The sequence below is a fragment of the Dermacentor silvarum genome, chromosome 6 (assembly GCF_013339745.2).
Source record: "Dermacentor silvarum isolate Dsil-2018 chromosome 6, BIME_Dsil_1.4, whole genome shotgun sequence".
NCBI classification, from domain to species: Eukaryota; Metazoa; Arthropoda; class Arachnida; order Ixodida; family Ixodidae; genus Dermacentor; species Dermacentor silvarum.
Genome location: NC_051159.1, coordinates 102,651,706 through 102,672,330, shown reverse-complemented (window position 1 = coordinate 102,672,330; position 20,625 = coordinate 102,651,706). Strand labels below are relative to the sequence as shown.

Below are 20,625 nucleotides of genomic sequence, written 5' to 3'. Positions count from 1 at the left end.
GGCGCATCCATGTACGTATAATCAATGAGGCCTCGCCGAGGTCTTTGCGCTCGTCGTACGTTCAACCGCAACACGGTTCTTCGTCCCTCGCGTCGCTGCCTACACCGAGACACGCCCTACAGCTCCGTCTTTTCTCGGGCCTGCCAGCGAACAATGGGGCCGTCGACATTTCAAAATTGTTTCTTACACGCGTTATCTCTGACGCTGTTCGAGTGCACGCCCTACAGATGCGTCTAACGCGGGATCCACACGCGCAGATCTGCGACGGGGATGAAGACACACGCGGACTCTCGTGGAATGGGGAGTATTGACTTCATGCCGCTGCAAAACACTGCCGCCAATGGAGTTCCCAAGTCAGCGAAACCAAGTAACGTGGACTACTCGCCAGGTTTTCTGAAGGGTACGACAGCAATGCCTTCATTTGGTTACGTATTTCTTTTTATAGTTACGAACTAGCTGTTAGTGTTTATTAATTACTTGCTTCCTCGCACTTCATGGGAAGTGCGAGCTTTCCTTTTATTTATTTAACATGTCCAGTAGTGCAATGTCTTGGTGGTTGAAAGAACGAAACTGGTTTAGTGCCAGTTAAGTGGTTCGCACTTCACTTAAGTTGATCTGCAAGTTTTCTTTTAATGCGGCATTCTCCAAACGTGATATGGTGACTTATCCAATTGTGTGGTGTGGTGTTGCTTCCGGTGATGCTTCCAGCGCGGACGCCTGCGATGACACAACTTACAGGCTTGTAACTTGTGTTACAGAGTGTGCAGTGGTTGCCTTATTATTTTGTTATTTTTATTTTCTTCTTAATTTCGCCGTTTTTTTTTCTCTCTGAGTAGTGTTTGGGTCTGTGCGATAGACGGTCTGAAATAGACCTTGTTTCTCATTTTTCTTCAATTAATATAAAATAATAAAACTGCGGCTTACACGCGAAGTCATTGATCTGTCCTAAATGGTATCGGCAAGAAATAAGAAGTGCAACGTGTAACGCGTGTCGCGTCAGGAAGAAAAGCTTTGTTTCTGTCACGCAATTTCCTGCACTTCAGTCTACAGTTTTCCCATATAGGGACACTGCACATAGAGACTTGCAGCACTCCGGGCCAGGTAAACAAGCATGTGTGCAGTAATATCGCGTCTCTTTCCTTCTAGTCTTCCTGGTTTTTGAGTCTCATCAAAGCCTCAAGTAGCCACCAAGGAGTCATAAATAGTACCCGGAGAGCCCAAACAGCTATGAACGGTTTCACCGCGCACCCGTGGGCGCCGCCATGTTTGATCACGTGGTAATGCTTCCACTGCTCGCCTCAGCACGCCTTCAATGCCTCGTTTTACGGTGGCAGCTCGCGCATGACGCCGGTGCGGTGTAGCAAGCCGCAGTTTCTGCGACTGGCGTCGACAATGAGTGGTTGAACGCGACATAGTTGTTTTGGCCAAAGCTTCAGCAAACATGTAAATGTCGCATATCCCTTCTTTCAAGTTTCTTAGGCCTTTTCCAAATTGTGCAAGCACCACGATACTGCGCGAGTACTTGAACGCAGTGTTAAAGGCGGTATTCCAAAACACAGTGGTGCATACTTTCCACCTCTGAATTAAATCATTATCACGTTCATTTGCTCTTCCTTTTTGTTATTTACCGGTCAACTGCTTTGAAGTCATTGGCTGTCATTTTCTTATAATTAGTTTGGTACAGTTCTTTAAAGTGATGTCATTATTCATTAGATTGCTTCTCTTCTATCAAATTACTTTCGAGTGTGCCCAGTTGCGGTATATTTACTTTGGTCGTACTCCAGGCATAGAACATAGATATTTTGGAGTTCATTAGTAGCTTTAACAAGATATACAGGGTGTTTCAGCGAACACTTTCAAAATTTATTTAACGTTGCCTGTGGCAGATAGCCCAATTCTAGTTAATGAGCTGGTCTACTCGAAGAGGCGGACATTAGTTGCAAAAAATTGAACTGCATAATCGACTCATTAACTAAAAATTTACTAATGAAGTTTTTACCTAATTACCTGATGGACCATATTGCAATTTACAAATTGTAGCCGTGGAGTTCCCAAGGCGGATCCACTTAGAATTAATTCGCAGGATGACACCAGTTTCGAGATATTAATTCCCGAACTTTGCGGAGAAATGCATTGGCGTTCCAGTTAATTTTGTGCTTCAATGCAAAAAGCGACGTTTTGTTAACTGGAACTCCAATGCATTTCTCCGCAAAGTTCGTGAATTAATATCTCGAAACTGGTGTCATCCCGAGAATTCGTTCCAAGTGGATCCGCCTTGCGAACTCCACGGCTACAATTTGTTAATTGCAATATGGGCCATCAGGTAATTAGTTAAAAACTTAATTAGTGAATTTCGGTTAATTATTCAATTACGCATTTCAATTTCTTGTGCAAGTAATGTCCGCCTCTTCGAGTAGGCCAGCTCATGAACTAGAATTGTGCTATCTGCCACAGGCAACCTTTAAGAATTTTTGAAAGTGTTCGCTGAAACACCCTGTATATTATCGGTGACCACTTGTTTACGTTGCGGATCGTCACAAAACGTTATGCTTCGAAAATTCAAGCGCAGCCGATGTAACCACTGATTCGTCGGCATACTAGCTAATGAGCAAACTCATGTCTAAATTGTGAGTGCGAGTTTCAATAAACTTAGAGTTAATGGGGATAGACGTTACTGAATACGCAAAAAATATATTTACGAGCGCGAGCAAGAGTCTGTTAAATTTGTAGTGCTATTTGTCCATTATATTCTTGTTCTGTAACTTTTCTTTTGATAAAAAAATGACCTCAAAATATTTCCGCTACAGGCAAAACCTTTGTTTGGGTTGGATGCGGGTTCTACATATTATTCCGTGGTTGCGGTGCACATAAACAAGGACAAATAACATCACATGACAGAATCTATCGGCATGCACAGTTAGCAAAATGTCATACATGATTACTGACGCGTGGCGAATTTTTTTTCCGTGCATCAACATCGTCTTCACCAAACGCTGTGAGCTGGCCAGCTTTTAGCACAAATATCAGTGTAAATGAATGTCACAGCTGTCAACCTGCAAACCACGAAGCACCCACACTCAAGTATACGTGCGCGTACAGCACATTTAGAAGACTACATTAACTCCATTTTTGTATGGTGACCCCATTTAGGCCTGTACTATGGGTCTGAAGTAGTAGAGCTGCTACCGAGAAGTGTTTACCACGCCGCATTTTTCTGCGCATTATTTGACACCTGTGTTTAAGTTGTCTTAGTTATATGTTAGAGCGCATTCTGGCAGCATACTAGGTCTTCATAAATAGAGGATGCTCCGAAGGCAGAAATTGTTTGGACGGCCCTGCTGCAGCAGTAGCAATGTACCAATGCACACATGCACATTTGTCTGACGCAGGAAATCACGTCAATTAAATTGCAAGATTTAATGTCCCAAAACAACACACGGCCCGGCTATGAGAGACGCCGTAGTGTGGGGGCGCCAGGCCCATTTCGAGCGCCTGGTGTTCTTTAAACTGCAACTAAATCTACCTACGCTGCAGGAGCGTCTTTGCATTCTGCCCCTATCGGAACGCGGGAATCGAACTGCCGCAGAAGCAACACAGCTGGTCTTGAGGCAAGAAATGGCTGCGCGCGCCGGAAGCGCCATCTCTTAGTAGTGAGTGAACTAATTGGTGAAAGGGTACATACACGTACATTCTTCTGTTTCATTATAAAACGCGAAGGGTAATATCCGCAATCTATAAATAATCTGTGGATTCCATGCATGCTTATGAGGGAAATCGGTGATAAGTGAAGCTGTCTTCGGTGTTTACTGGAATCAATCAATCAATCAATCAATTTTATTTACCAGAAACAAAAGGAACTGGAGGGACACCTGGGCAAAAAGCTGTCGTAGCAGCTTGACGGAGGCCCAGGGTCCCCTACATGGCAGTAGCACTCACATATACAGAAGGCTTTATACCCAACACTTTCATGAAAGTGTTGCCTTAACTTCTCTTCCTTTTTCACTTCTATTTAGCTCAACACTCCCCGCTCAACGTACGCTCTGGTCCCATTTTGTTAACTTCTTTCTCCACATTCGGCTGCCTCTGTCGCAAACATTTTCGCGTGTAGCCGACTTCTTCGCTTTTCTGTTGCTGGCTTCACCACTTCCCACCTCGTGTTCTGCTTGTCTATTTGGGAAGCTATACACAGCGACACATCATCGTTCTGAGGGGTCTTGCCAAGAATGTTTACATACCCATTGCCACATTCTCAGTTGCACGTACCCACTGGATCAAATTGTTCTGTACTCGTCAAGACAGCAGCAGCCAGCACCCGCGAAATGGGGCGAGAGGCAAAGAAGGCTTCGTTTTAATAAACGTAAGATCTTACTAGAGAATTAAAATAATCTCGATTGTTTTCTTGCACTATGTATGCGTGTGCGTCAACACTTGCTGTCATTGATGCGTTTTTACGTTAATGTACTTGCAATACGATGGCTTTTTTTTATTTTCAGCGACGTGTTTTGCGAGAATGTGTCTTCTAGAAACAAGTCCGCAACGATAGGTTCACAGTGACGCAGTATGGCGGTTCTTGTGCTGTACTATCCGTGTAACAGCAATGCGAGAACTCCCATTCTAAGCGTAAAAAAAAATGCGGCGGAACCCATCTCACGATTAATGTCCACGGTATACTGCGTTAGCATTTAACCAGTATAGCGTAGCGACACGACGTATTGCCAACGCCCAAACGAGTTATGAGGCATGCACTGCAGAGGGACTCTTCTTTCACGTTTCGATGATGATGATTTATTGCAATCGCCTTTGAAACGGAGCGGTGACAAATTGTCACCTAGCCTGCTTGACTTAATGATAATCATGTATGCGATGCATGTTTTAAGCGAAAGCTCTACTACGCCACGTCTCGCAAGGTCATTCATCGCGTCGCAATGACCGGAGCCGCTGGAGCCCAAGTGTGGCAGGTGTGACGTCACGCCACGTGATCCGCTGCGGAGAGGCGTCGCAGCTGCGCTCGCTCGGAGCCTTGCCGCTGCGGTACCACGTCACTAGGCGAGGGTTTAACGGCTGCTTCGCCGGCGGTTGCTCAGTATCGCCATGGATGGCACGCCGGCTGGGCCGTCTGTGCGTGCGCTTCAGCGCAAGCGACAAGCTGAATCTAATCATCTAGTAGATATAGCTAGACGGCAGGCTGCGAAATTTCAAGCAAAGGCAAATCGGCTGTTGAAGCACCGGAGCAAAGGGAGGCGAGATTAGTACTTAGTACTTACCAAGCGCGGAAGCGTGCATTAATGAAACACTGTGTGCATAGTCTTTGCAAAACCAAGCCAAACAGACCTTTCGCTCGTGATAACTAGGTTTACAAGAGTTAATTAAATCATAGCCATTTTTTTCATTCTAGCATATTTGTATACCATCTCCTTAATCTTCTTTTTTTCTAAAAGCTATCTACCTTCTACCGCTAGCGATGCATGTAGCGGATCCGGTAGTATCAACCTCTTCTGAGTTTTTTTTTTCTCTCGCCAATACCCTAAACAACACTTGATATCAACTTCTGGCCGGTTGATGCTTCCGTCTACTTTATATCCAAGCGCTTCTGGAAGGTGTACGTCACCTACAGGTCTCACTGGGTGAATCCCTTCGCATTCCATAGGGATGTGCTGATTGGTCTCCGGATTTTTACTGCAGCATGCACAAGCCTCATCTTGTTACTGCTGCGTTATGTTTTTGTCCTTAGGCAAAAACAGCCTCAACTAGCAAGGTAGTGCACTTTGTGTTATCGTACAGATTTTCCCTTCTAATTTCTGTCTTACAATTCTTGTAAATCTCTATGGCTTTGTTGTTTCCATTCTTTGCATCCAATTCTCTGTCTCTGTTTCTCTCACTTTTTTTCAGAGGGCTCCTGGTTGTCTATTTACAATTTCAATTACCCTGTACTTGGTTGCCAATTTTCTTGACTTCTTCCTCAATTTTGTTTCCATGCTTTCCGGATACAGATATTTGTGAACTTTAGCCACGAATTTACCGTCATCCATTTTCCTGCATCTTTCTTTAAGACTAAGTTTGCTCTGCGTTTCTCTGACTTCAAAACCATGACCCATGTCAACCTGCACTGCCTCATTTGCGGTTTTACTGTATGCTCCCAAATTCAACTGGCCTACCGATCTTCCGTTAGTCCTCAGCCCCGACAAGATATCTGATTTTAAGCACAGAATGTTATTTGCAAACGTTAGCGCTGTCACCATTACTCATTTCCAGGTGCCTCGCACCACCTAATATATATTGTGGCCACAAAGTGATCTGTGTTTCATTATTGCTGCATTCCGCTTGCCCTTTATTTTCAGATTATCTTGGTGGGAGCTTGAGTAAGTCTTTCTTTCGTTTATGTGAACGCCGAGGTATTTATATTCTTGACTATGGGTATGACTTGCTGTTGAATTGACACCACGTAATTACTCGTCTCTTCATTAATGATCATAATTCCCGATTTCTCTGTGCCAAATTTAAAGCCTAGATTTGTCGCTGCGTTACCACACATATTCGCAAGTGTCTGTAAATCTCTTGCATTGTCCGCTAGTAGCACTATGTTGTCCCCATACACCAGTCCGGGGACATTCTGGTGCGCCATTTGTCCATTACGCATGTAATCCAAGGACAAATCCAAGGAGGACAAATACTTGTGTAGCCTCATTGGATAAATCAAAGCCTAATTCACTGTTTTCCAGTGGTATTTATATGCCCTTAACATAAATGAACAACCATGGAGACCGAGGACATCCTTGCTTTAGTCCTTGCTGAATTTCCACCACTTCATTACAATTTACACTCGGTTGTCCCTATATATGTGCCTCAGCAGCTCCACGAAATCTTCATCTATGCCTTCGTGCTTGAGAATATCCCATAACTATTCCCTGTCTACATTGTCATTGGCTGCCTCAATATCTAGAAATGGTATCCATAAAGGGCTGTTCGGAGCTACTGAAATCCCTATGCACCGAGTTAGCACAAACATATTATCCTTTAAGCGTCTACCTGGTCTGAGCCCATTCTGTAGTTCCCCCAGTACATCATTTTTCTCCATCCACTTCGACTGTTGTAATTTTATGGCTTGCATTGCCATTCTTTATATCACCAACGTTACTGTAACTTGCGTGTACCAGCTCGTCTTATCCTTATCACGTTTGCCTTTGTAGATGAGGTTCATGTCACTTTCACGCTATACGACCGGAATTTTCTTCGTTCTAATCACTTGCTCTGTGGCATTAGTAGTGCTTGGCTCTTGGGACCGAGGTTTCTGATTAGCTGTACTGGGGTTTTATCGGGTCCTGCGGCCATGTTATTAGGGACATTTCCTGCTGCTTTTTTTTTTTACCAGCAAAGGTTTCCTACGCGTCCACAAAAACACTCGGCGCCATATAGCGCCAGCATGCGCGTGGCCTTCGAAATGCATGGCGCGCCGGTGCGTTGCCAACGCTGAGAAACGCGTCATGCGGCAACCGCACTCCTCTCTCGGGCATCTTTCTTAGGGAGCCTACATGCAAGCGCTGTTTGCATGTAGGCTCCCCAATCTTTATGTACACGCTACGCCATCTAGAGGCTCGGCCGAGAAGTCCGCGCTTGTCCTCCGAGACTAGAAGCGCGGCGCGCCGGTGCCTGCGAACGCTGACAATTGTTCCCTCGCTTGCCGCACATTCAGTGGAACATGCTCAGTGACCAAGTTGGCGAGAGATTCGTTAAAAAGCAGCACATATCCAGTACATTCATGGCGCCGCTAGCTAAAGCGTTGGCGTGAAAGGCGTTTAAAAAAAAAAACGACACCTATCAGTGCATTTGTGGCGCAGCCTGCTAAAGCATCGGGTTGCTGTCCTTGAGGAGCCCTTGTGACGTGGGCTCGATTCCGCTCTGCGTCCGAGTAATTGAAGGGATATTATTCGTCATTGTAGAGCGGCAGATTCCCTGTGGCACATAACTAGTTACCCAAGTCTGCGCCAAACAGCTTCTTCCAACAGCGGTGCCCACCCAGTCCCGCATCTACAGTGAGCCAGGTAGGCGGGAAAACGGTTACGTACATACATACATACATACATACATACATACATACATACATACATACATACATACATACATACATACATACATACATACATATACGTACATACATACATACATACATACATACATATACATACATACATATACATACATACATATACATACATACATATACATACATACATACATACATACATATACATACATACATACATACATACATACATACATACATACATACATACATACATACATAGCCCCCGAAAAGTGTAAGTACCTTAAGAATACTAACGCATTAAAATTATAATGATGACATTTAGTGTACAACGAGCTGCACACTTAAACCCCTTCCAGGTTGTCTCTGTACACCATTTTCACCGTTGTACCGCCCAAGAGAGCTCTGACGTCATGCTCATAGGCGTCAAAGGATATGAATAGCTCGGTTCACCACCACTTGTCTATCAGATTTCCTTTCCTATATTCATACAGTCGCATGTCGTGCTGTATTCAATTGAAGAGCTCGAATTTACTCTGACAAGTCGCTAAGTACTTCCCCCCACCTTACCAAACGACGTCAATTCAACAAATGCGCTGCCTCGCGCCTGTTCACTGCGTCTGTTTGATTTGTTATTTTATTTCTCTCTCTTTTTTTTTTATATCGTTGGAGCGCTTGTAAACTAGCTCGAGAATAAGCTGCGCACTGAAATTTCGCGAATCGAAACTTGCGTTCCTTGCGAGCGCGAGGAATTCGCACGTCGAAACGACCACGAGACACCCTCCTCTTTCTCATTACGATCTTACTTTCAATCGCGCTTGACGCCCTCACTGCTTCAATCATCGGCAGGAGTGTGCTCATAACCAAACTAAATTCTGGGGTGTTACGTGCCAAAACCACGATTTGATTAAGAGGCACTCCGTAGTGGGGGATTCCGGGTTAATTCTGACCTCCTTGGGTTCATTCAACTCTCATCGAAATGCGGCCGCCGTGGCCGGGATTCGATCCCGCGCCCTCGGGCTTATAGTAGAGCAACGCCATAAACACCACAGCGTGTGTGTGTTCATAACTGTTGCTCTAAAATGTGCGGCATGGATTTAACCTTGTTGGTGTTAGTATATATACGACTCGCAACGCGACGATCAGTTCTATGAAATGCTCTTAGCTCGGTGCACCACAGAACATTAGCTTAAGCGCTCAAATTATTAAAAACCCAGAAGAAGCTTTCTATATCCGTGGATACACAAAAAATCCACCTTTTTCTTTTTTTTATCTTTTTTCCTGTCAACCGTTCGTGGGAGAGATGGTACTTGTTTGATGCATCAAAAAGCCAGAAGGCCGCGTAAGCTATGGAAGACAATAAGCAATGCAGGCTCTTTGGTGCTCAGTTTGAACTCGGAGAAAGGGAGAAAGGAGATGAAATGGGGCAAAGGATGATCGAAGAACAAAATCAATGGAAAGATTGAGGAAGAATACGGTGCCCATAAACGCGATACAGCACGCGACAACTCCGAAATGAATCATTTTGTCATCATATCCTGCCGAAAGCGCAGTAAATCGTCTATTCTGCGGAAGAGCTGGACCACTGTCCCAGTACAGCGCCTGGTTTCCAGCATGGAGACTGGTCGCATGGTGTTTTTCCGCACAAACACGCGCCACCACACAGCGCGTTTCAGAGAGGCCGGCAATGTTTGCGGCACGCACAAAGTATAGCGACCGACCTGCGTGACAGCCGAGGACTACAACCCGGCGTAAAAGTAATCTACACAATACACGACTCTTCTGGCGCATAGCTGCGTGCGCAGCCCTCATGAACACACATATCGACTATCCAATCCTGGGCGCTATATATTACTACAAACGCAATACAGCTTTCTTCTTATATGCGATAGTTATTCGAATACTCGTTGCAGCACGAAGTGCTCTCCAAGAATGTGTGTCCTGCTCTGCTGCTGATTGGACAAGAGATTTACGAGATCTGTAAACGCTGGTTTACGAGGCACAGTTGAATGCTGCTTTCTATTTTAGGAGACCGCCAGCCGAGTTGTCGCCGTCGACGACGACGACTATACGACGTTGTCGTTGTTGACGACGACGACAACGAGGGAAAATAAAACGACGAAGAAGTGCCTAGCCCTCCGCCATATAGAGCATGCATATATACACGAACGGACACGTCTATTTATCTGCCTCTGTTCGCCAACAAAGCGAGCGTTGTGGTCGAATAATCCTTGCGGTGATTTCAGTCGCAACTTATAGGCACAGGCTGGCGTTGCCTTTGCACGTTTCGTTCACAGCCCGAACCAACAGCCGCGCCGCTGTTTCTCCGAATCGTACACACCTGCGTAGCCGTTTGCAAGCAGGAAGCATTTCAGTGTTAGTGCAGAAAACAGTACAACACACAGCAGGCGACGGTGCGGAAACAGCTGCGACAATTTATCAAGCGCAGCTGTGAGGCCTAGCGACAAACCTCGTTTCCCCTTGCTACCGAGAGAAAAATTCCACATACATTCTGGTCGCGTTTTTTTTTTTTTTAGAACGATTATACAAGGGTAAACATTCCTGCCCTTTTAACGATCCCCTTTCACTGCCTGCGATAAGGCACGGTGGCTCTTCTTGCACATAAACGCTTGTTGCTAAGCAAAGATAGCTGTTCTTGTCGTCTTCCTCCTTTGTGGAGGATATGCCTCTGCTATTTTCTACGATTAAAGTTGAACTTCTTGCCCACCCATAATCAATGGGAAAGATCGTTGCCTATAAGCTAAATCACAGCTTTTTATGTTCTTTTTATTTATTATTTTTTTTTTTTTGGTCAGGAACCGTTGGTATTGCATTTTGCGTGGCTGTTTGGCGAGTCAAACTTAACACAGCCCACGCTGTCACGACTGTTCTCAGATTCCTTCGGGTTGCGTCAATTTTCAGAAATTATTTGAATTTCTACAGCGAAGCAAAATGGGACAATTTCTGACATAAACGTGATAATTAATACAGAATAAGTACATATATAGGTATAGCCATCCGGATAAGACAAAACTCTACCGGGTTTACCTTAGAAACGCGTTCTGTAAGGAGCATACATGGGTTTGGAAGCTTTGGAAAGTATAGATGCATTATGATATCACATTCAAGGTACCCCATCAAGAAATATCCGGCTACCTCCGCGGGAGAAGCAAAAAGCCCCCCCCCCCCCCCTTCCCCATCCCCCTCCCCAAAGCGCGTTCGGGTTAAGTATACAGCCGGGAGCCTCTACAAAGAATGTCTCTATAACAGTATGACTTGTATAAAGAAAGTATAATTCTGTCCCGGTTCTATTATGAGCGGTGCGTTGCGCGCCGTTTACAACGAAGTGACCTGTATAACGAATGGTTTCGGAGGGCCCAAGCATTTCGTTACAACGTTGTTCGACTGTATGAAGGATGCAATGTAATAAATGGCCTGGCGAGCACTCATAGCTATCGAACATCGCTCTCTCCTGTCGCTGCGTATCGCTCTGCAAATGTTGCCACGCAATGATAACCAAGGTCGCAGGCGATCTTTCAACGATCTTGCGGAAATAAGACGTTTATTGCGTGAACTCGCGCCTGCCACAGATAAAACTCGGCAGCAACGGCAACAACAAAATCATCCTGTCACCACGTGAGAGGAGAGGTATTGCGCCTGGCACATATATCTGTAGGGCGTCAGCGCACATTCCAGATCAACAAGCTGTTATCGGGGCACTTTGAGCTTCTGTAACACACGTATTGCGTACAACCTGATCAAGGGGTTCCGTCTCGTTACAAACTGCTATAGTATAAACGCATACTGATAAAGAGAGCTCCTTTCGAAAAAGAAAGCTTGACAGCAGTGACAATACGGTCGCGAAGAAGAAAAGTATCATCATAAAAATGCACACGGCATCAATGCGAGTTATCCCTCTTCACGAAAACGGTGTCACGTACCCGTTGCGCTGCCTGAACGGTGTTGTCGAGAGTCCTCTTAAGCACATGCTTCGGTCGGGGCGATGCTGAATTAAGGCAACGCATCGCAAAAGCCTTCAGGCAGTTCGTGAGAATCCCGGATTTGAATTTTCTATTCGCATTTCACTGCGATGGCTGCACGAGGGACAATGTGAATGGTTTTCAGTACAGTTATTTACAAAACGCACAAGAAACAAAACCAACACAGTCTGTGCGCGAATTTTTAGGTGAGCGGGACTGGAGTCGTTATGTTGCCTATTTAAACAGATACCGTGGTATGACGACCACGGGATCCTGATGCCAGTTCTTCGGCTCAAAAACGCCAGTCTACCATGACATTAAGACAACTCGGACAACAAATATGACTTTGCATAGGTCACATAACCCAAGCACACGTCAGACAAACCAAGATGGTCAAGATTAATCCAGCGCCCTCCATTGCGGCGCCACGCTGTACAGCTTCGCTATGATAAACCCGATCATTAAAACAAGCATCTTGGCAGAAAAAGCCAATACCTCAATACTATCCTCTTTCATGAACAAAATAAACACAATAAACCATGCTGCTTTGAAGTAATTCTTACCTAAGCGACATGAGTTCTGTTCCCAAAACTACCGGTGTTGTCCTAAATTGCTCCACTCAACTAGCAGCTGGGGTATACAAATTTTACTGACGCGGTTTTTGGAATTTTCATCAGAGCAACGAAACAAGGAGGCTTTGGTCAAAATTTTTCTCCCATGACTGGACTTTCATTTTATTTTGATGCGACAAATTTCGACCCAATCAGTTCAGCAATGCGACGCAGTGCTGGAGGCCGGCGAGTTTCGGCATTTCTCATGTAATTGAACCAGGGGCGGATCCAGGTTTTTTCTGAGGGGGGGGGTCAGCTTCTGTCAATGATGATGATGATGATGATGATGATGATGATAGTGGCCTTTCTTATTTACCGAAATTTACCGTTTTTGCTCACGATAAACCCGTGTTTTATACGGCTAGAGCAACACCTGTAGCTCTCCGTGGTGGCTCAGTCAGCTCAGGCGTTGAGCACGAGATCGCGGGATCAAATCCCGGCCGTGGCGGCCGCATTTCCATGGAGGCGAAATGCAAAAATGCCCGTGTTCTTGCGTTGTAGTGCAGGTTAAAGAACCCCAGGTGGTCAAAATTAATCCGGAGCCTTCCACTACGGCGTGCCTCATAATCAGAACTGGTTTTGGCAAGTAAAACCCCAGAAAGAGGAAGAAGACCTGTAGCGAAGCCAGGTATCGGTTTCTCCGAGCTTATAGGAAAAGGACGTTACCCAATACAGCCACGTGCTTGGCGGCTGCGCCTGATAATACAGGGTGTTCAAAACTAAGCTTTATGGTTTTCTGAAAATTAGGCACTGGGAGGCACGCGAAGACCACCTGTGTAAATAAGTTATGTGGCTAGGGGGGCACAAAGTGAGATGATAATTATCGCTGTTAGCAGCCCAATTAACTAAAATTGAACAATTATTTTTTGTTGACTGCAGTAAGTGGGTATGTGTGTATTGAAAACTTAGGGACAGTCGAGTTTCTACACAGTATCAGTCGGAAGAATTATTCTAGCATGTCCGTACTCCGAGATATTCGACTCCAAATTTCAATTGTCATACTGCGCAGAATAATCGAGTCGACGCGAGAGCGGTTTATGCTTTGCGTTGCTGTGAAAGGGAAGCATTTTGGACATTTTTAGGGCATTGACATCTTGATGGGTGAAGTGTTGTCATGAGATTTGTGCATGACAACACCAAACTTAAAGCGGCAGTATGAAATATTCGTTAGCATAGCTAAAAAGGTTTCTGCTGTTGATGGTGCAGTTGTTGCTCTTGATTTCAATAAAACTTAAAATACTTGGAAATCAGCAGTCACTTTATTTGCGTAGCCCAAACAAGGACCATGCCCGATCGTCTAGTCACCATTACGCACGCGCGCTGCCCTCCGGCTTCTCCGCTCGCGCCATTATCTCGGCATGGCAGCTGCCGCCATCTTTACAGGCGGCGCGCTCGCGTGTTACGACAGCGGTTACGAGTTTTTAGATTTTTTTTTCATTTCGCCAGCCGTGAGGGGAAGGCGGACAGTTATTATCTTTGCCAATGCCTCCGCCCCGTTGTCTGACTAAACGCCGCACGCAACAACCGCGTCACATCAGGAAGAGCTTTGCGCCGATCCTCAATCTCTTGCATGCTAATCATGCGAACGACAATTGAAATTTGGAGTTGGATTTCTCGGAGCACAGACACGCTAGAATAATTCTTCTTAGTGAAACTGTGTAGAAACACGACTGCCTCTAACTTTTGAATACAAACATACACTGCAGTCAATACAAACTTACTGCAGTCAATAAAAAGTTAATTATTCAATTTTGGTTAATTGGGCTGCTGACAGCGATAATTATCATCTCACTTTGTGTCCCCCTGGCCAAATAACTTATTTGCGCAGGTGGTCTGCATGTGCCTCCCAGTGCATAATTTTAAGAAAGCCATAAAGCTTAATTTTGAACACGCGGTATATCTAGCCTGTATTGTTTCTTAAAATAAAATTTGGGATGATCTTTTGCAGTTTCGTAATAAATGCGTAAGCACGGCTCCGTCTTTGAAGTTCTGTTGGGACACCTTGATTTCCTTAAGAAGATTCTTTGTGTTCGGCTGAGACACCTTCGTTTGCTTTGGAGGACTAACTCCCGTATTCTCAAACAGCCCTCGACTCGAAGCTCTTAGTTCACTCCACCTTGTTGAGCAGAGCGCCGCCTCTCGACTGATAAAGACGCGACTATTCTCAAGAATTCCCGTGAATGATCATGAAGCTCAGTGACCACTTCTGTGGAGGGATGGCGGTGCTATCTTCTCTCTTGAGTCGTGGTGGTGTGTTGACTAGAGGAACGTTCTTGAATACGGGCGTAACGCTCCGCTCCAACGCGGCAACCACTACGCCGGTTGTTTACGATATGCGAATCACCGCGTATGAAGACTCACGACGCCACCTACAAGAATAACGATGTGGCGTAGTAGCCGAGAGCGCGAGCCAGCGTCTTCATGTTTTGTGTCCCACACGACGTCATCCTTTTACACAAGGCGCGCATCTGCTCCCGTTTCTCTAACCACGCGACGCCATCCTAGGCCCGCGCGCTGGCGTTGGCCGCTGACGTCACGCTCCCCCACTTCGCAGCCGCGGCTCGAGGCTTCGATCCGCTCCGCGAGAACGCCCACTCAGATAAACAGATCCGGCGGGTTTGAGCCTTCTATGCTTAATGTACGACAATAAAACTGCGAAGTTACAATGAAAAACTTGTAGCGCACTAACGGTACTGTGCTCGTACTGGATATTGTCAACGTGTAACTGTGATCACAATGAGTGCTACAGTTAAAAAACGCTGCCTATGCGTAGTTCTTATAGTTTAGCTGTTAGTTGTTGTTATTTATATATGAACACTTCAGCGAGAGATCTCTTTCATTAAGCAGGTTGGTCGCGGAACCGATGACAGCCAATCAGGCAACCGTTGACACCCCAAGGAAACTAATCAGGCGCGAAGGCGCTCGAGCGGACCTCGGCGTGCTTGGCAAAAGGGACGTCCCCTCGTTCATTCGACGCCACCGACGGGACGAGTGAGGCACGGCAGGCGCCAGGAGGTCCAAGATGTTCATGAGAAAAAATAACTACGGCAAGTTCGCCACACCACACTCCTACGGAATACAACTAAGCTTGTGAGCGAGCTAGCTTTACTTCTACATGGCTGATGCCACTGGTACTCGCCAAAAATACTTTTGGAGAATGCTGGTGGCCATTTTTTTTTCTTTTTTTTGCGACAGGGCTATCCCCCTGTCAGCGAGGGGGCAATGCAGAAATCTGAGGGGGGGGGGGGGGGGGGGTCAGGACATCCGGACATCCCCCCTGGATCCGCGCCTGAATTGGACAGTGAAACAGGCGTCGTGCCCGAACTTTGCTGTATAAGACAACGATCAGGCTCATATGTGACTGACGCTCTCTCGCGCGCACGAGAGCAGATAATTATCCCACGTACAAGTGTCGACCATCTGCTACATAATGCAAGTTCGCGTACCTTCGACGTCCACAGCATGCACTTTTGAAAGAGCGAGCACGGACCCGCTAGGTCTTATTTCACTGGCAGTGATTGACCAAGATTGGATGCGTCAAGCTCGGGCGAGTCATAAAACAGAACGTGTACCTCTTCTCTTTATAGGAATGGCGTCCTGCTACAGTTGAAGCCCAAGCAACTCAGTGTAAATATATACAATGGCCTCTGGTCACTGTAAGTTACCTCCACAGTAAAAATGTTCGCAACCTCAAGAATTTGTGTCATTGCTACTACCAATACCTTACAGGGGTAGCATCTAATCGTTCATGGGGGCAAATGGTCTTTTTTTTCTGGCGACTTCTTGTGGTAAGTAAACATTACACGAAAACTGCCGTAAATAAACTTTGACACGTATCCCTGTCAAACTAGCGTCAGGTACTTTGGTACGCACCAGGTGGCCACAGTACACAGTTTCAAACAACCTCTTTAAGACTTAGAGATTGACTCCAACCAAATAAGGAAATTTACTAGCCCGACGTTTCGGAACCAATTGGGCTCCTTCTTCAGGGGGTATTCTTCGGAGGTGGCGGTGTGCCGCCACCTCCGAAGAGTCAGTCTCTAAATCTTAATCAATTTTCCCAACCAGACAGGTAATTCTGTCGAAATGTTTAGCTTCAAACAACCTCTGCGTTCATCGCAGGTGTAGTATGAGCTGACTGTCGTGTGCTGGAATTTTTTTGCAGCCTCAAGGGTAAAAATGTTGGCCAATGGACCCACCAGAACTCCTTAAGGACACAATAACTTTTTACTGCGTATTGACGTTCTTAATGGTGCGATGTCGATCCAAGCCGAAGCAGCTGGTGCTCCCAACTCCCGATAATAGCGCATAGTCACTTTCAGCCTATTCTGTCCAGCGCACGTCGCTCATTCGTGCCAAACCAAATTTGACGCCTTTCTCGCTACCAACGCGCGCACGTGCAGGCAACGACACCGCGGACGGGCAACCGAACTGTGATGCGGCCAAGGCGGCGGCCGCTCGGCGCCGTCTCTCCTTTTGCGTGGCTGCCGCCTACCTCGCCATGACGTCAGCGGGTCTCATGTGTGCCTATTCGTCACCAGCGCTGCCAGACATCCGACAGCGGTTCGGCCTCACCGAGGACGAGGCCACGTGGTTCGGGTCTCTCGTGCTGCCCGGCGCAGTGCTGGGAGGTCTCATCGGAGGTAAGCAACTTGACCACTCGGCGTATTCAAAGTATTCCTTGTTCAATAGCTGCCCGTACGTAATAATTAACTGTGACACATCCACCGCCAAGTAACGTCAGATTCTCTGGGAGCTGGCGTAAATTTGTTGTGCTTGTTTTTGTGGCACCTATATGCGAACAAGACAGAAGTTCACAGGAAGGTTCAGACCTGAGATTATCAAAAGTGTTCGAACAAGAGATGTCTATGGAGCCAACGTTTCTACAAGTCCCTAATCACCCTGACAATTAAGGCCCTGACGAAAACAAGTCATTTTGTCAGAACATTGGCTCCAGAGACCACTGTAGATGGTGACTGTGGTGCAGACGTTTGACAAAAGTTCGCAAGTAAGAATCAGTGTAGGATTATGGTATTATTCACACAGAAGTTTTGCAAGATGTTGATCAGTTGCTGCCATAAGTCGATCTTACAATGTGTGTCTATATGTTGCTCTTGAATTACTCGTTTTCGAAGCGGAATGCAAATGATACAGAAATGCACTATATAAAAAACACGACCACAAAACCAATTAAGATTATTGGACTAGCTGAAAATTTTATACGGTATTCCACTCAACATAAAAAAAATGAAAACTTTTTAAAAGCATCGTCTAAACAACGCGTAACGTTTTGCAATGCTGAAAGCAAGAATTTGACGGGACAAAGTAGTAAAGCAGCGGGTATTAAACACACTAGTCTTCGCCATATCAAAATTAATGTCATGGAAAAACGAAGCGTCACAATGAAATAAAAACTGTTCATTGTAGTTTCGGCCTCGTTCCCACCTAGTCCTATTGGGTCTTAGCCGATCTTCAGAATCACAGCCCACTTAACCACTACTTAAGTTGGGCGGATGATTATGATATCATCGTCCAGTGTACAAACTTCCTTCTCAATCAATAAAAAAATATAGTCACCTTTTAATAAAATCAAGTACTCAATCTGAAACACCGTTGTGATCACTTGTCACGCTTTCTTGTTCGCAGCGAAACCTCAATAGTGCACAAGTGCAGGTCCTGCTATCCACCCTGGATTGTGCTGTGTATACAAACAGAAATGATACTGTGATACGCCACACAACCAGCACAAGTGAGACTAAAAGCGAGCTTCCCCATTGTTCGGTCGCGTGAGCATGAAAGGTTGTCTGGTTTGTCTATGAATTTTAACAGCCTAGCACACGAGGAACATTAAAGAGAGTAACATCAAAAAAAAAAAAAAAGATAAACACGAAAGGTAGCATTTCACTCAATTCAACTTCGAAAACGTTCGACGTTAGACAGCGCCTGTGTCCTTTTTCTTACTTCCGACATTCATTTTACTGAACGGTTCCCGTAGAGAAACGAGTCACCCAAAATACAGCTCAAATACGTAGTTTCTTATATTTGTGTTTTGCCGCCTCGTGTTATTAGTGACTGCACAAGCGTTTCATAACCTCATAAGACCCTTATTAGTGACTGCACAAGGGTTTCATATCCTCTGAAGACCCTAGATGAAGAATTTCTCCGGTATAGTTTACTTCGCATAGCGTAAAGGATTAGTTGGGCAGTGTAGAAATAAATGAATATTGAGCCCTCAAGCGATGCATTTTCTCAGAAGCAAATTTTAAGGCTATGCAAATGGTTCCGAATATTTTGTTCCGAACCTCGCGCCCGTTAAATTTGGTATTTAACAGAGTGATACCATCTTGTCATACTAACATTCCTAACGTTTAGAACATTTCCGTACTGTGACTCACATACTCAAGTGATCATCTGTGCCCACCGACATTCAATCGAATCTTTCATTGTGTTATCATAAAAAAAAGTTAAATGCACAGATAAGTGTATAATACAACAAATGACAGCCACATTTCGTCTGCTGAATCGTCCGTTTCGCATTAGGTTCAGCACAACAGATTTCGTGGCACAGAAAAAGAACTCTCGTTACTTTTCAGGTCAACTAGTAAACTTAATGGGGCGCCGGAAGACCATGGTCACAGTCGCCGTGTGGTTCGTGTCCGGCTGGATATGTATCATCCTGGCACCGTCAACGCCGTGGCTCTTTGTCGGCCGTTTTCTGACCGGCGGCGGCATGGGCACGGCGGCGCCTGCTACTTCGGTGTACCTGTCGGAAGTGTCTCCAGCACACCTTCGAGGCCTGCTGAACACGGGTTGCAACTTGCTCATGGCCGTGGGAATTCTGATGGGCTACGTGATGGGCAAGTGGCTCTATTACACGTGGCTCGCCGTAGCCTGCCTCGTGCCGGCTTTCGTATCGGGCACGGCATTCGCCCTCTACGTACAGGAATCACCTCGATGGCTCGTCTTAAAGGGCCGTCGCGGCCAGGCTTTAGAAACGCTGAAGTTCTACAGGGGCCCACGCGTCGACGAAGAGTTCAGCTCACTGGAGCGCAGCGCTGCCGACGTACCGGGTCTCACGTTGGCCGAGATGCGGAAACCACACATCTACAAACCCTTCTTGTACTCCCTTCTGCCCATGTTCATGCAGCAGGCTGGCGCCATCAACGTTGTGCTCTTTTACGCCAAGTACATCTTCGACGAGGCTGGCGCGTCCTTGGAGTCCGACAACTGTTCGATCATCCTGGGAGGCGTTACCGTGGTAACGTTCTTCGTGGCCACCATCCTCGCCGACAGAGCTGGACGCAAGGCACTGTTGATAGCGTCGGCGGTCATTACCGTGATCGGTCTTGGACTCCTCGGCCTGTACTTCCACCTGAAGGAGGTGAACGGCGAAGAATTTTCCAAGCAGTACGGCTGGTTTCCCCTTCTCGCCATCGGCCTGTATGCCGTGGGACATTCGCTAGGGCTGGGCCCGCTGCCGTTCGTGATTCTTGGGGAAATGATCCCGCTCAAGGCTAAAGGTGTGGCTTCCAGCATATGCACGGCATTTCTGTTCGCGACCGGGTTTCTGGTGGTCAAGGAGCACTTCGACATTCAACACCTTCTGGGCACAGCCGGCGCGTACTGGCTCTACGGTGCGCTGGTCGTGGTTGCGTTCGTGCCCTTTGTCGTGTTTGTGCCGGAGACAAAGGGCAAGAGTCTCGAGGAGATTGAAAAACTTTTCAGTGGCAGCGGCTCGGAGCCGGCAATTTTCTTGAAAGATGCGGATGATGCGAAACTGAACAGACTCTAGCGTTATGCTATCTATTGTTCGCTTTTGACAATCATGCGATATATGTAAGCCATCGCGCGCGTGGTAAGCAACTTCGTCCTGCCATTCCCACCACACGACATCATCGTACAAGCGTCAACGGCCAGGACTAACGGCTGTTTGTAAATAAAGTTGAATCGCTCTCTCTCGCTTTCTTATCGTACTACCAAGAAATGCGACGTA

The 20,625-nt window shown here is 46.1% G+C and overlaps 1 protein-coding gene across 1 annotated transcript; it reads left to right on the top strand.

The window, feature by feature from the left end:
- Positions 1-20,593, top strand: LOC119455796 (facilitated trehalose transporter Tret1). The gene is made up of 3 exons (XM_037717265.2): positions 1-400; positions 17,036-17,275; positions 19,226-20,593. The coding sequence occupies exons 1-3, from the start codon at positions 271-273 to the stop codon at positions 20,422-20,424; spliced, it is 1,569 nt and encodes a 522-aa protein (XP_037573193.1). The 5' UTR covers positions 1-270; the 3' UTR covers positions 20,425-20,593.
- Positions 20,594-20,625: the final 32 nt, after the last annotated feature.